The sequence below is a fragment of the Leptinotarsa decemlineata genome, unplaced genomic scaffold (genome assembly GCF_025532065.1).
Source record: "Leptinotarsa decemlineata unplaced genomic scaffold, Ldec_3_MD MMD2_tig00000008_RagTag_RagTag, whole genome shotgun sequence".
In the NCBI taxonomy this organism is placed as follows: domain Eukaryota; kingdom Metazoa; phylum Arthropoda; class Insecta; order Coleoptera; family Chrysomelidae; genus Leptinotarsa; species Leptinotarsa decemlineata.
The window spans coordinates 9,185,432-9,199,429 of NW_027412537.1; the positions used below are offsets into that span (position 1 = coordinate 9,185,432).

The 13,998-nt window shown below is 36.9% G+C and overlaps 1 protein-coding gene across 3 annotated transcripts in view; it reads right to left on the reverse strand.

The window, feature by feature from the left end:
• Positions 1-13,998, reverse strand: part of LOC111505667 (probable multidrug resistance-associated protein lethal(2)03659) — a 34,899-nt gene that overhangs the window by 1,302 nt on the left and 19,599 nt on the right. For all 3 annotated transcript variants that reach the window (XM_074171004.1, XM_074171003.1, XM_074171002.1), the window contains 5 exons: positions 13,279-13,442; positions 12,898-13,032; positions 1,495-1,650; positions 1,313-1,436; positions 1,009-1,247 (listed from right to left, as the gene is read on the reverse strand). In XM_074171004.1, the coding sequence (XP_074027105.1) occupies positions 1,009-1,247; positions 1,313-1,436; positions 1,495-1,650; positions 12,898-13,032; positions 13,279-13,442 (818 nt within the window). The remainder of the gene's footprint in view (positions 1-1,008; positions 1,248-1,312; positions 1,437-1,494; positions 1,651-12,897; positions 13,033-13,278; positions 13,443-13,998) is intronic.

Sequence of the window (13,998 nt, forward strand, 5' to 3'; positions counted from 1 at the left end):
TGACAAAGAACAGCAGAAGAGTTCAGAAACTAACAGAAATGAATCTGAAGACCACTATACGGAAATAGTAAAAACAGTTGATGAGAAAGGAGATATAGATAAAATGAGAGATCAAAAAGGAGTAGTAGTAGAAGAAAACGTAGATTTTTTTAAGGCTCATTTGTGTTTTCCTTATAACATGAAAAAAACGGAAACCAAAACGGCAAAAGCTAGACTACCTAGTGCAATTTTTTCTCAGGCTTGGCGAAGTTATCATTTGAAAAAAGCACCACAATAAAAAAAAGAAAGAATTGAGAACATGAGAATGAAAAAGGTGCAGAGAAACAGTGAGAAAAAAGAAATCTAGGAGAAAAAGTAGGCGATTACCTACAAGAGAATATGGAGAATACTGAGACAACAATTGAAAATGGAAGATTGAAATGTACCTTATGTTAAGAGGATCTCATCAGTGATAAAGATGATGAACCAGAAAATAAACTATTAGCTGTGATTATTGTATCGGCTGGTATCACCTAAAATGCACAGAATTCCAAGACTGTGCATACGAAGTCGTCCCTTCAAAGAAATATAGGTGCGATTTATGTAAATGAATTATATTTTCAAACCAAAGGAAAAAATTAATTCATGTACCTCCTAAAATATTGTCAGTTTTTTGAACTGAGAGTGATTTATTTTGCCAAACACCCTAAAATAGGTCAACAACAAGTTGTAGAGGTCGGATATCCCAGTTCAACAGGCCCCTGGTCAGAAACAAACTGGAAAACACGTGGCCGATATTTGGCGTATAGGGGCCGAAAAAATGTGAAAATGTACTTTCAAACAATAATTTTTTGTAACCGATAAATAAAAGTGTTTTAAAGAAAAATTTTCTATAGATTCCTCAGAATTTTACAAGTACGGGTATGCATCATACTTTGAGTTTTTGATAGATCAGAGCGTAGAATAAAAAAATACGATAATATAAGAGTATAGCAAATAAGTAATTGAATTGTATTGAACTCAACTTACTCTATCAGAATCCATGACCGTATGCAATCTATGAGCAATTGTAAGAACGGTGCAATGAGCGAATTTTTTCCTGATCGTTTTTTGGATAAATTTATCCGTTTGTGCATCAACATTCGCCGTAGCTTCGTCCATAATCAAAATCAAATTGTTTCTTAATATCGCTCTTGCCAGACAAACCATTTGTCTCTGTCCAACGCTTAGATTCGTCCCTCCTTCCGTCATGACATTGTCCAAGCACTCTAAAACAAAAAATGTTATGAGCTTCTTGCTCTGCTAGCGATAAGTATTATTTTGATCGTCTTACTAATTCCGTAAATCATTGCATTTCTTATTTCAACATCCATTAATGCTGCAAATATATCTGCATCGCTGTATTCATTGAATGGGTCTAGGTTGTAGCGGAGAGTACCGGAAAATAAAACTGGTTCCTGTAAAAACTGTCTCTGTCAGATTTTTTACACTTTTATACCACTGCCAATTTTGCACCTGAGGAATAATGGAAACCTTTCTTCTGAGATCATGCAATCCGATGACACTGATATCTAAGTGGTCTATGAGAATCAAACCATCATAATATGCAAGTCTGAACAACGCCGATATCAATGATGATTTTCCAGCTCCGGTTCTACCAACAATCCCAATCTGTAAAAAGGGCGCATGAGATAGTGAAATCAATGAAAACGTTTTCAATTAATGAGATGTTTCTTTTTCAAATATCGACCTATTCATGAATCAAATTGGATTTTTATATACGAGGGACGTTTCATAAGTCAATGACTTTCAGAAGGAATAAACGTTTCATTTTTGAACATAATCTCTTTCAGCTCGGTACATTCAGTCTTGCGTTTTTCCATTTTTTTTCATTCCTTCCAATTAGGTTTCGCAAGGCCCCCAAAATAGGCAATTGTTTCTGTATTGATCTCTTCATTCGGCCCAAATCACTTACCAACCAGCCATTTCTTTAAATTTGAAAACTGGATATAGTCGCAGGGGGCTAAATCTGTAGAATATCCTGCATGGGAGAGCAGTTTAGCCGTTCATAGCCCAATTTATGTCATCGTGACTACACAGGTGCATTGTCTTCATGAAAAAAACACTTTTCTGCGTCAAATGCAGTCGTTCTGGCTTCAAATCAATATCCGATATATCTAAAAGTTCTTAGTAATATTCGTCAGTGATCATTCTACCCTTCTCCCTACCCTTCAACACGGTCGAAGGCCTTCGAGATGTCTAATAGGACAATGTGCATTTTTTTGTTTGTGTTTAACTCGCGGATGGTGTTTTTGACCAGCCTTAGAGCCTGTAACTCAGTGGAGTGGTCTCTCCTGAAGCCAATTTGTTCATCAGGCAGAACATTTTGGTCCTCAACTTCTTCGTTGAGCCTTTGGAGAACAACTCTTTCAGCCAGCTTAGCCGCCGAAGAGAGTAAACTTATCGGGCGGTAGTTCTGTGGGAACAGCGGGTTCTGACCCTGTTTTGGGATCATGATGACGAGCGCATGCTTCCACCTACTGGGGAAGTGTCTGAGGGCTAACGTACTATTAATTATATTCAGTAAGCACTCAACGCAGTTGTCCGGAAGCCTCTTCAACAACTTGTTAGTTATTGAGTCGACCCCCAGTGCTTTCTTAGCCTTTGCGGCCCTGATATATCCCTTCAGCTCTTCTCAGGCGATTTCTCTCTCGTATCAAGGCTTTGATACGAGGGGGAAACTCATTATAGCTCCTCAGCGGACACTCCTCCCTGGAGGTGGCCGCTCGAAACGCATCATTTACGGAAAGCTCGAAACGCTCGACTGCCGCATCGAGTTCGTTAGGAGAGTCGAGTACCTCAGGAGGGGCGCGTATCTCTTCGAGTTGGGCTGTGAAGACATCCCAATCCGTCTTAGATTTCGTGCAATAATCAGGGGAAGGAAGATCATCGCCAAATACCAGGACTACTGGGTTATGATCAGAATCCAGTTCCGACAACGTAAATTTCGCTAGTCAGAGAGACATTTCTGAGAAGCGCAATGTCTAGTACATCTGGCCTAGTCTGCCCGCGATAGTACGTAGGCTCATCTGGTCCCAGCACTAGATATTCATGTTTGTCAACGTGCGCATGGAGCGCCTGGCCGTTTCGATTAGTGGCACTGTAATAAACTCACTTCAGGTTCATTTATAAGGAACGGAATGAAACGACTTCGTAGAAAAACTTCCTCTATTCAGAATAACTCAAATTGATCTACCTTGTTTCAATTACATGATCCTCGTCGTAATCCTTCCCTATCTCAATGTTACATAATGTTTTAATAACATAAGATCGGCATACATCGAAAAGAGCTGTCCTGGCACGTATTAGGTGTTCTAATTAGAATATTGTTTATTTCTCAATTTGTTATTGTTCCACATTATTTGCTATACCAGTACATCTCCCCCCGATGACGAAAAAAAAAAAATTTTAAACAATATTTTTTTTTCATTCAATAAACAATTTTGTCCTATTTTTGTGTATTTCTACCAGCTTATTATCTATTCTAACTACAACATTTGGATCTTTATCTTCTACTATAATATAAGGACCTTTGAAGATAGGATCATACTTATTTGAAGATGTGTTCCTTACTAATATCTTATCACCTATCCTAACATTAACAGGATTAATTTTAATATCTAGTTTTTGTTTTCGTAACGATTTTGATACCATTAAATTATTTCTCGCGTCATTCCAAGCTGTTTGCAATCTAAATTTTAACTGAATTGGGTAATCATCGAAATTATATACAGGGTCGACTTGTGTAGCAATGCTCGATGGTACTCGACTCATTTTGCCGAAAACCAATTCGTATGGACTATACCGAGTTTCCGTATGCACTGTATTATTATATGCAAAACACCAATATGGTATCCATGAGCTCCAGGTGTCCGGATGCTCTGATGCATGTATGCGTAAATAATCACCTAGATTTTTATGTGTGTTTTCCAATGCTCCAATGGTTTCGTGATGATACGCCGTTGAATTCAGCTGTTCGATTTTTAGCAGTTTGTACGACTCTTTGAAGGTCGACGCTAGAAATTCAGTGCCTCTGTCTGTCACAACTTGTTCTGGAATACCAAATCGTAAAATAAAATTTTCTACGAATGATTTCGCGACTGTTACTGCCTCTTTATTTTCTAATGGATACCCTTCTACGAATTTTGTTAACTCACATTGCAACGTCAAAATGTATCGGTTATTTTCCCTGTCTTGGTCTAAAGGGCCCACCAAGTCAAGAAAAACTTTCTGAAACGCTGAGGTAGCCGTTGTGGTTATTTTCATTGGTTGCCGATGCGGTCTTGAGTACTTATATCTCTGACAGTCATCACAACGTTTTACAAAATTTTCGATATCCTTTCGGAGACCAGACCAAAAGTAAAGTTTTCTAATATTGTTATACATGCGATTAATTCCAGCATGCCCTCCCGTTGGTAACATGTGGTAATCGTTCAAAATTAATTGCTGGGTTTCCTTCCTAGTTATGTGTTGCTGAGCTTTTATTATATTTATTTTTATACCTGCCTTTCGAATTTCATTGGGAATTTCCAAAATGTTTTTTAATAACGATGCGCATCTATCTTCTTTTACTATAACTAATTCTGGAATTCCATATTCTTGGCAAATTTCCTTCAGGTCTCTCAACGATGCACCGAATGCAGTCGCTGATCGAGATTCATCCTGATTCATATAAATAGTATTTGCCTTTTCATCATATAATATATTCCCTTTTATTTTACACTCAGAACGTTTTTTTCTTTGAAACTCAACTTTCGACAAAGGATACAACTGAACAAATTCTTTAGGTGGTTTCAATAATTCTACGACACCAGGATGATCAGGCCTGTTATCGAAAGAGATATTGGACTTTTCCCGTGAATTGTTGCCCAATTTCTTCGTTTGTGCCCTTGTCACGACATTCATGACTTGACAGGAATTAACTGACATTTCTTTCAGTTCGTCGGAGTCAATTTTTATACGACTTAATGCATCAGCCGTTACATTATCTTTTCCTTTAACATAACTTATTGTAAAATCATATTCTTCTAGTGTTAACCTAAATTTCGTTAGTCTACTTGAAGGATTCGTCATACCGAAAAGATATAATAATGGTTTATGGTCTGTAAGGATAATGAACTTTTTCCCGTAAAGATAAGGACGAAATTTTTTCACACTCCAACAAATAGCAAGTAATTCTTTCTCTATCACACAATAGTTGACTTCAGCTTTATTCAGCGATCTGCTGGCGAACGCCACCGGCTTATCATCTGAATTTGACAGAACTGCTCCGATAGCCAAATTTGAGGCATCGGTACGTAATTTAAAAACGTTTGATTCCGAAAAATCAGGATATGCGAGAATTGGTGGTTGTACCAGCGCCTGCTTTAGCGTTTCGAATGCTTTTTGACATTCTTCGCTCCAAGCGAATACTACACCCTTTTTTGACAATCTGTTAAGCGGTGCTGCGATATCCGCGAAATTCTGAATGAACTTCCTATAATAGTTCGCAAATGCTACAAACCGTTTAGTTTCATTCGAGTCTTTTGGAACCGGAAATTGCTGTATAACACGTATTTTTTCAAAATCTGGAGATATTCCTTCAGATGAAATCACGTGACCCAGATACAATATCTGTTTTTTCAAGAATTCGCATTTGTAAGGATTTAGTTTTAAATTGACCTGTCTCAATCGCTGCAAAGTTTTTACCAAATTCCGATTATGAACTTCCAAATTATTCCCGAAAACTATCAAATCGTCCAAATAAATGAAACATCTCTCATAATTTAACCCTGACATTGCTATGGTCATCGCTCGAGAGAAAGCACTTGGACTCAGTTTCAACCCCATCGGTAATCTCGTCATTTGATACTGACCTTTATCGGTTGTGAAACTTGTGTAAGCTCTAGATGTTGCATCCAATTCAACCTGATAATAGCCCTGAGATAAGTCAAGATGTGAGAAGTACATCGCTCCGGAGAGTGAGTCTAAAATTTCATCTATGCAAGGTAATGGAAATTTGTCATCCTCAATGCGTTTATTCAACAGACGGTAATCGATAACTATCCTCCATTGTTTATTACCCTTACTATCCTCTTTTTTCGGTACTATTAACAATGGTGCCGACCATTCGGACCTTGTTTCCTCTATAATTCCTTCTGACAGCATGTTGTCAATTTGTTTATTTATTTCCGCTTTCTGCGAATGCGGTAACCGGTATGGTTTTACGTATACCGGAATGGCATCCTTTTTTAAATGTATGGTCTGTTTACAGACATTTGTCACCGTCAGTGGGTCATTTTCAAAGCGAAATACGTCCGCATATTTTGCACAGATTTTATCAATAGCTATTTTTTCCTGCTTATTAAGACCTTTGGTATTTATGGAGTTGAGTAACTTATCTATACGCTCAACTGAAAAGTGTGTGTTTCCAAAAGTATGAACATCAAATTCTGAAATATTTTCAGTTTGGGCCTAAAATTTTTCAAGTGTACCTCTTTATCCGTAATATTCAGAATTTTAACAGGTATAATGTGGTTGTGAGGCTTTGCGATAATTCCCGCCGTATAAACACCTTCTGAAATTTCTTCTGGTATGATAATACAATCATCTGAGTTATGTACTTGCAAATATTTAATAATTTCGCACCTTGGTGGAATCGTTATATAATTTTCATACTTGGATTGCAGTGGAATCGACAGTTTCCGATTGTTTATATATATAGAGAATGTGCATAATTCGTAGTTTAATATTGCAGAGTGCTTGACAAAGAAATCTGACCTAATAACACCATTCATATCACTACCAAAGTCATTCACCACATGAAATTCGTGACCTATCTTAACGTCAGATAGTTCTAATGTAATATTAGCCGAGCCTTGCGTGAAGACAAAACCCGCTATGCCGTTTATTTTGATTCTATTTGTCGTATCAACAAACTGATTTTTATTTATACATGATGTAAAAATTACGCTTACCGAAGCACCCGTATCCAATAAAAATTTCAACTCACTTTTTCCGTTTTTCATACATACATAATTAAGACCATTCATACTTAAAACCTTATAATCACCTACATTCTCACTGACTCGACCGAAAAAACTGATTAGCTTGCGGGGAAGGGTTGTTTAATTCAGCATCCTGAGCGTTTTCCATAAAAAACCCTCTTCGAGATGGACTGAAAGTTTGGTTGTTGTGATTATTCCAACGCCCTCTAAAATTTCCGCGAAAATGTCCCTGGTTTCGACCCCTAAAATTATTTTTACTATGCAAACTACTTCCTCTGATCTTATTCGATTGTGAGTTATTGAATTGTCCGGTACTGAAATTTGGTCTTCCCCTATAATTCTGCTGAAATCCTCGACTCGTACGGTTGAAATTATTAAGTTTTGAGTTCCCTCGCATGTGAAACACCTGCGAAGAAGAGGTTGCACCTCCCGTACATTCCTCATCTACAGCTCCCGTTATAGCATCTTTCAAAGCGCTATAGTTCCTAGCTTTTATGACAGTTCCCAGATCGTGACTTCGCAGTCCGTTCGCGAAAGCATGAATTGCCAGTTTTTCGTTCGCAACTTTAAGAATTTTCATTGCCTCGACATTTCCATCGGCTTGCGCTATTGTCAAATCGACCAGTAATTCCTCGATTGATTTACCAAATTCATTCACTGATTTATGTTTTTGTTTTGCGTTATGTAATTCAACTGATAAACTTGCGGCAGAATGCTTTGTCAACAAGTGTGTTTTGATGTCTTTAATTAAATCAGTATTAGACGGATATGACGACTCTAATCTCATCTTTGCACTTTGTGACAATCTAGTTTTAAGGACATAGTTTGTTAGTGTTATTTTTCCATTATCGTCTAAAAGACTATCGTATAATTCAATGGCATCTATTAACTGTTTTACAGATTCCTCCGAATTGTCGGTTATAGGCAATAAGCTTGACGCTATTCTGAGATCAAATTTTTCACCCATTATTGTAAAACTTCTAGTAATTTCTGTAATATTAGCTAATCTAGTCTCTAAGGTATTTCGAATATCGACTAATAATTTGTTTGAAGATTCAACATATAACTTAACTTTTTGAATTATATCTGCATCTTTAGGGCCCGCATTGAATTTATTTTTCACTTCATTTAACTCTGATTCAATCCTATTTAATTCTTCAAACTTGCGATTTATAGCTTTTAGATCGACTCGCCTCTCTTTGCTATCTTTATTTAAATTCCTATTAAAAACTTTGAGTTCTTCAAACGAGTATCTAAATAAGTCTATGATGCTCATTTGCTACGCTAAAGACGAAAATAAATCGATATATTGATACACAAACTTATACTAAATAAATACGACCTTAAAATGTCTTTCCCTGTGTCATCCAATTTCCACTCTACTTGTTGTTGGTTTTCACTTTGGAATGCGTGAACCACCCATGAAATTCGTTTTCTTCTCACTCCTTACGCCTATACCAACTCCTGACTCCTCGTTATCTCTCTTCTTATCTTCTTTTCTAATGATTTCTGGCACCTCTTTATTAGAAATGCGCCGAGTGCCAAAATGAAACAGGCGAAAGCTACTATGCCTAGTACTTCGGAAACGGAGAACCCATTGCTAGCTGAAACTCCACCACTGTTCCCGGCTTGGCTTATGATTACTTCTTCTTTACTCTCTGTGGATCCCATGTTGGAAGATGTCAAATGCAACTCGTCTCTATTTCTCAGTATCTACCCGTTAATAACATACGTGGTAATCCTGGAATCATCCTGGCAGGATCGCCATGTAATAAACTCACTTCAGGTTCATTTATAAGGAACGGAATGAAACGACTTCGTAGAAAAACTTCCTCTATTCAGAATAACTCAAATTGATCTACCTTGTTTCAATTACATGATCCTCGTCGTAATCCTTCCCTATCTCAATGTTACATAATGTTTTAATAACATAAGATCGGCATACATCGAAAAGAGCTGTCCTGGCACGTATTAGGTGTTCTAATTAGAATATTGTTTATTTCTCAATTTGTTATTGTTCCACATTATTTGCTATACCAGTACAGCACGTTTCGAACCTAGGACAGATCTTGCTTTATATACCCCTACTAATGGGTAGCCTGGCCCATACAAAAAAGGTTACGAATGGTCCACAATGTTCCAAAACTTTCTACAACATTCGAGAGTGTTTCGGGATGTTCTGGAATGCTTTCGAATACTACCGAATGTTCTGGACTGAACTCCCAGTCTTCACATCTATAAGAGCATGCAGTTCAGGTAAAAACAGAAACTTTTTTATTGATGGGGAGATAGAAGGAAACTAGGTTTGATTCAATTCCTCGAAAACCCAGTTTTCTCCAAAAAGATAAATGTCTCTGAACCGGATATAATAATGACATGATAGACAATTCCGCTTTCTGCTTCGATAAGTTTTTTGGGGGTTAAAATGGACACCAACATATCTTGGCACAATCATGTCGCTGGAATTGCAAAGGCTGCTTCTCAAAAGCTTGGAACACTGTTCCGAACCAGAAAACTTCACATGCCTCAGCAACTTTTGATGCTTTATAAAGCTTCTTTGGAATATTGTTCATATGTATGGAGCTCCGCCTCTAAGCATACCCTGAAGCTGCTGGATTCCATCCAGAAAAGAGCCATCCACCTGACTGGAGACGTGGACATCACTTGCATCCTTCATAGTCTGGAACATCGAAGAAAGGTTCGAGATTTGTCTTTATAGGTACTTTAACGGGATTTGTTCAGGTAAATTTGATTCCACCAAGGGCGGTACATATCAGAAATACGCGACGGACTGTGGCTGCTTATCGTTTTGAGGTTCAACTCAGTACACCTCGAACTTCACTGTTTAAGAACTCTTTCATATGGGGAACTGCGTTTATGTGGAATAAACTTCCTGAGAACGTTTTCCAAATGAATGTAATCTCCAGCGATTCAAATCCAATGTGAATCGCTACTTTCGCACAGGCACCGCTCTTAGAGCGTCTTAAGAATTTTCCTGTAGTGCTTCTGTTTCATTCTTTAAAAAAAATCGGGACTATAGTATAACAATTTTCAATTGAAGGTAACTCATATACAAATTGAACTGAGAGCTAACGGCAACGATGTTAAATCTTAGAACTAAATTCTTTCCGAGGTCATTTTTATTGTCTATGCATCGCCATTGTAAATAATTGAAAAGTAAGATGATTCCATAAAATTTGCCCCCCCGTAACAAGATAGCTTCTGCATATCGATAGGATGTACTAGTGAATAGGTGAACCAGTTCGTTAAATACTTTGAAACATCGGTAAACTGATCAACACTTCGCAGGTCTATTATATTTGCGTCCTTAAAATGTCATAACTAGTCATTCGGTTTCTTCATTATCAAGCGTCCTTATCTGCATAGGCGTAGTGTGTTCTGTTTCTTGTGAAGGTGACTTTGTTTTGTATTTATTCAGTATATTTTATTATATTTATTAAATAGACTGTTATATTTATTAACATTAAAATATAAAATAGAGTTGGCCGATATTTGTTTTTCAAAATACATTATCATAGATTTTCATCACATTCACATATTATTGTGAGATAATTAGTTGACCTAGTCAATAAACTCAGGTATAAATGTTCGTTAAACTCAGGTATAACTGTCATTAATTACTTCCTAGATTATTATTAGTTTCTAGGTAGATAGTAATATTTCAAAAAGTATATATAAATCACAATGTCTGTAGAATTCAGTTTGTTAGTGAACACGATTGAAAAAGCTACTGTGCAGCGAAACACGTGTTGCAGATTTGTTAATATGTTCTAATGAAAATCTCACAATTAAGTGGTTTTCAAAATACATCAACTTTAAAATATTTTTTCAAAAACTACACCTCAACGATTTGATCTCCACAAACTTTATTTGAAAAATATATTACAAAAACGCTAAGACATTAGCTTTTTCAAGTGATTTGTACTAACGCTAATGTCTTTGCGAAACATGTTGTGATATATTTTTCAAATAAAGTTTGTGGAGTTCAAATCGTTGAGGTGTAGTTTTTGAAATTACCATGAACCTTCATCAAGTAACGGCCGAATTAATCAGAACTTCAAAATAATTTTTGAGGTAAGTAAACAACTGACAAATAGCTGAATAATATCATTGAATTTTATTATTTTTATAGTATTTAGATGGATGCCGTAGCAGGTCCAAGTAGTGTACAAAGAAAGCGGAAGTTTATGTCGTTAGAAGAAAAACAGATTGTCTGTAGAGTGTACGAAAATTTAAAAAATACACTCCGTACAGTGGAAGGTGTAGCCCAGTGTTCATTTTTAACGGGAACATCCCTGTCGACAATTGAACGCATTGTACGTGAAAAAAAGGTGACTGGGATTGTGCAAGCTCCAAAAGTACATTGTCGTAGTAGAAAAAAATTGAATTGGACGAGTACCAGAAAAATTTTGTTATGGTATACCATTTATTCTTTCTTTTTTGAGAATAAAGCGCCAACTCTCGAATCCATCAGGACAAAAGTAATGGATAATGATCTCATTCCAAAAATGAGCAAAGAGAAGTTAAGGAAAATAATAAAAAAAGATTTAAAATTTATATATGCCAAACGATCCCGTAAATCTGTCTTAATAGAAAGAGAATATATAATCTCATGGTGACGGATATATCTTTGCTTTATTAGAGAAATGCGTTCTGCTCACAAAAAGATTTATTATCTGGACGAAACGTGGGTGAATGCTGGTCAAACAGTATCTAAGATCTGGCAAGATCTTAGATTGTTATTGGATTGTTATCCAAAAAAACGGGGGATTATCATGAAGACATGGACACCGAACGCTTTGAAGGATGGTTTGAATCCCTTCTATCACGAGTCGAGCCAAATTCGGTAATAGTAATAGATAACGCTTCTTATCATAGCCGATTAGTAGAACAGCTGCCAACTATGACCACCAGAAAAGCAGAAATGCAGGGTTGGTTAGGACAAAAAGGAATTCAATTTTCCGAGATCATGGTTAAGGCCGAGCTTATGAATGTCATTAAACAGCATCGTGGCAGATATCGCCAGCATGTGGTGGATACAATAAATCGTGCAGAAGGCATCACCATTTTGAGACTTCCTCCTTACCATTGCGAGTTGAACGTAGCTCGTGAAAACGTGACATATAAAATTTCTGATGTCCAACTTTTATTAGAACTCGCAATGGAACGGATACGGAAAGAAGATTGGGCAAATGCTGTAGCCCATGTGATCAAGGAAGAAAAGAAAATGTGGAGATTGGACGGGATGGTAGACACTGTTTTCGACCAAATAATAAAGGATTCAAGTGTGATTGGGGATTCCTCTTCGGACGAGTCAATGGATTCTGAAACTTAAGCATAACATAGCATAAGCATAACATAGGTAATTATTTCTTTGCTTTGTTCTCTTTGCAGTTCTCTTTCTATATAAAAGGAACATAATAACTATTTTGTAATCTTTTCTGTTTTTTTGAAGTACTGTATTAGGCATAATAAGAAAGTGTAATTAGTTTCACCATTGACTTCAGGTAGCGCCACCTACTATAACAATTTTTTTGTAAATACCTTATGTGTTTAAATGAATGAAAATATTATATTGGTACGCCTCTGCAGAGTTAGTAAGAAGACTATCCGTTGGTCACTTCAAGTGCGACGTTGCTAATGAATCACCTTCAATTGAAAATTGTTATAGTATAATGAGTTTTAGCGACACGAACATGATACACTTCTTTGCAATTCCGATACTATTTTGCCGTTATAAGAAACAAGTTACAACTTGATACAATTAATTCATATTGTTGTAAATTTTAGTTTTTCTATAGAATCTGTAAAAACAACTACGAGTGCTGGTGCAGTGTAACATAATACTCACTTTTTCTCTGGGATTTATAACGAAATGTAAATGTTTCAAAACTGGTGGTTCAAACGGAGCATACCTCATCGTGGTATCAATGAATTCGATTTTCCCTTGCTTCGGCCACGAGATTGGAGGTTTCTTGTCAGGACGCTAGAACAATTGTGAACGATTACTGATTCCACAACCAGCATCGTTCCCAAACATAAGAACTGCAACACTTTTCTCGACGCGCGTTTCACTAAGTTGGCGTCTTCAGGAGATGAAGTAGCTCATTTCAGAAGAGTGTTATAGTTCTGGTGTTAGGGAACGGGGCTAGTTTTGGATTTATTATACGCCGGTCTACGCTAGTTATACATTTCATTACTGAATGTTTATTATATATTTTTTGGTTCTTACTGATTCCAGATCGGATTCGTGTTCTATTTTCGTGAATTCCAATACTCTTTCAACTGAGGTCATTTGGTTTTCGAGTTCAGCAGACTGCCTCATGCCCCACTGCACGAGACCGCTCAGACCTATGCATTGAGTTATTGCCACACCTACGCTGCTACCAGAATAATCTAAGAAAACGTTAGGGTTCATATAGCTGTGAGAAGGATTCATATAGCTGTGAAAAGGATTCATATAGCTGCGAAAAAGATTCATATAGCTGCAAAAAGGGGTTCATATAACAGCGAAAAGGGTTCATATAACTGCGAAAAGGGTTCATATAGCTGTGAAAAGGATTCATACAGATGCAAAAAGGGTTCATATAGCTGCGGAAAAGGGGATCATATAGCTGCGAAAATGTTCATATAGCTGTGAAAAGGATTCATATAGATGCAAAAAGGGTTCATATAGCTGCGAAAGGGGTTTATATAGCTTCGAAAAGGGTTCAAATAGGTGCGGAAAAGGTGTTCATATAGCTGCAAAAAGGGTTCATATAGCTGCGAAAGGGGTTCATATAGCTGCGAAAAAGGTTCATATAGCTGCTAAAAGCGGTTTATATAGCTGCTAAAAGCGGTTCATATAGCTGCGAAAAGGATTCATATAGATGCGAAAAGGGTTCATATAGCTGCTAAAAGGGGTTCATATAGCTGTGAAAAGGATTCATATCAATGCGAAAAGGGTTCAAAT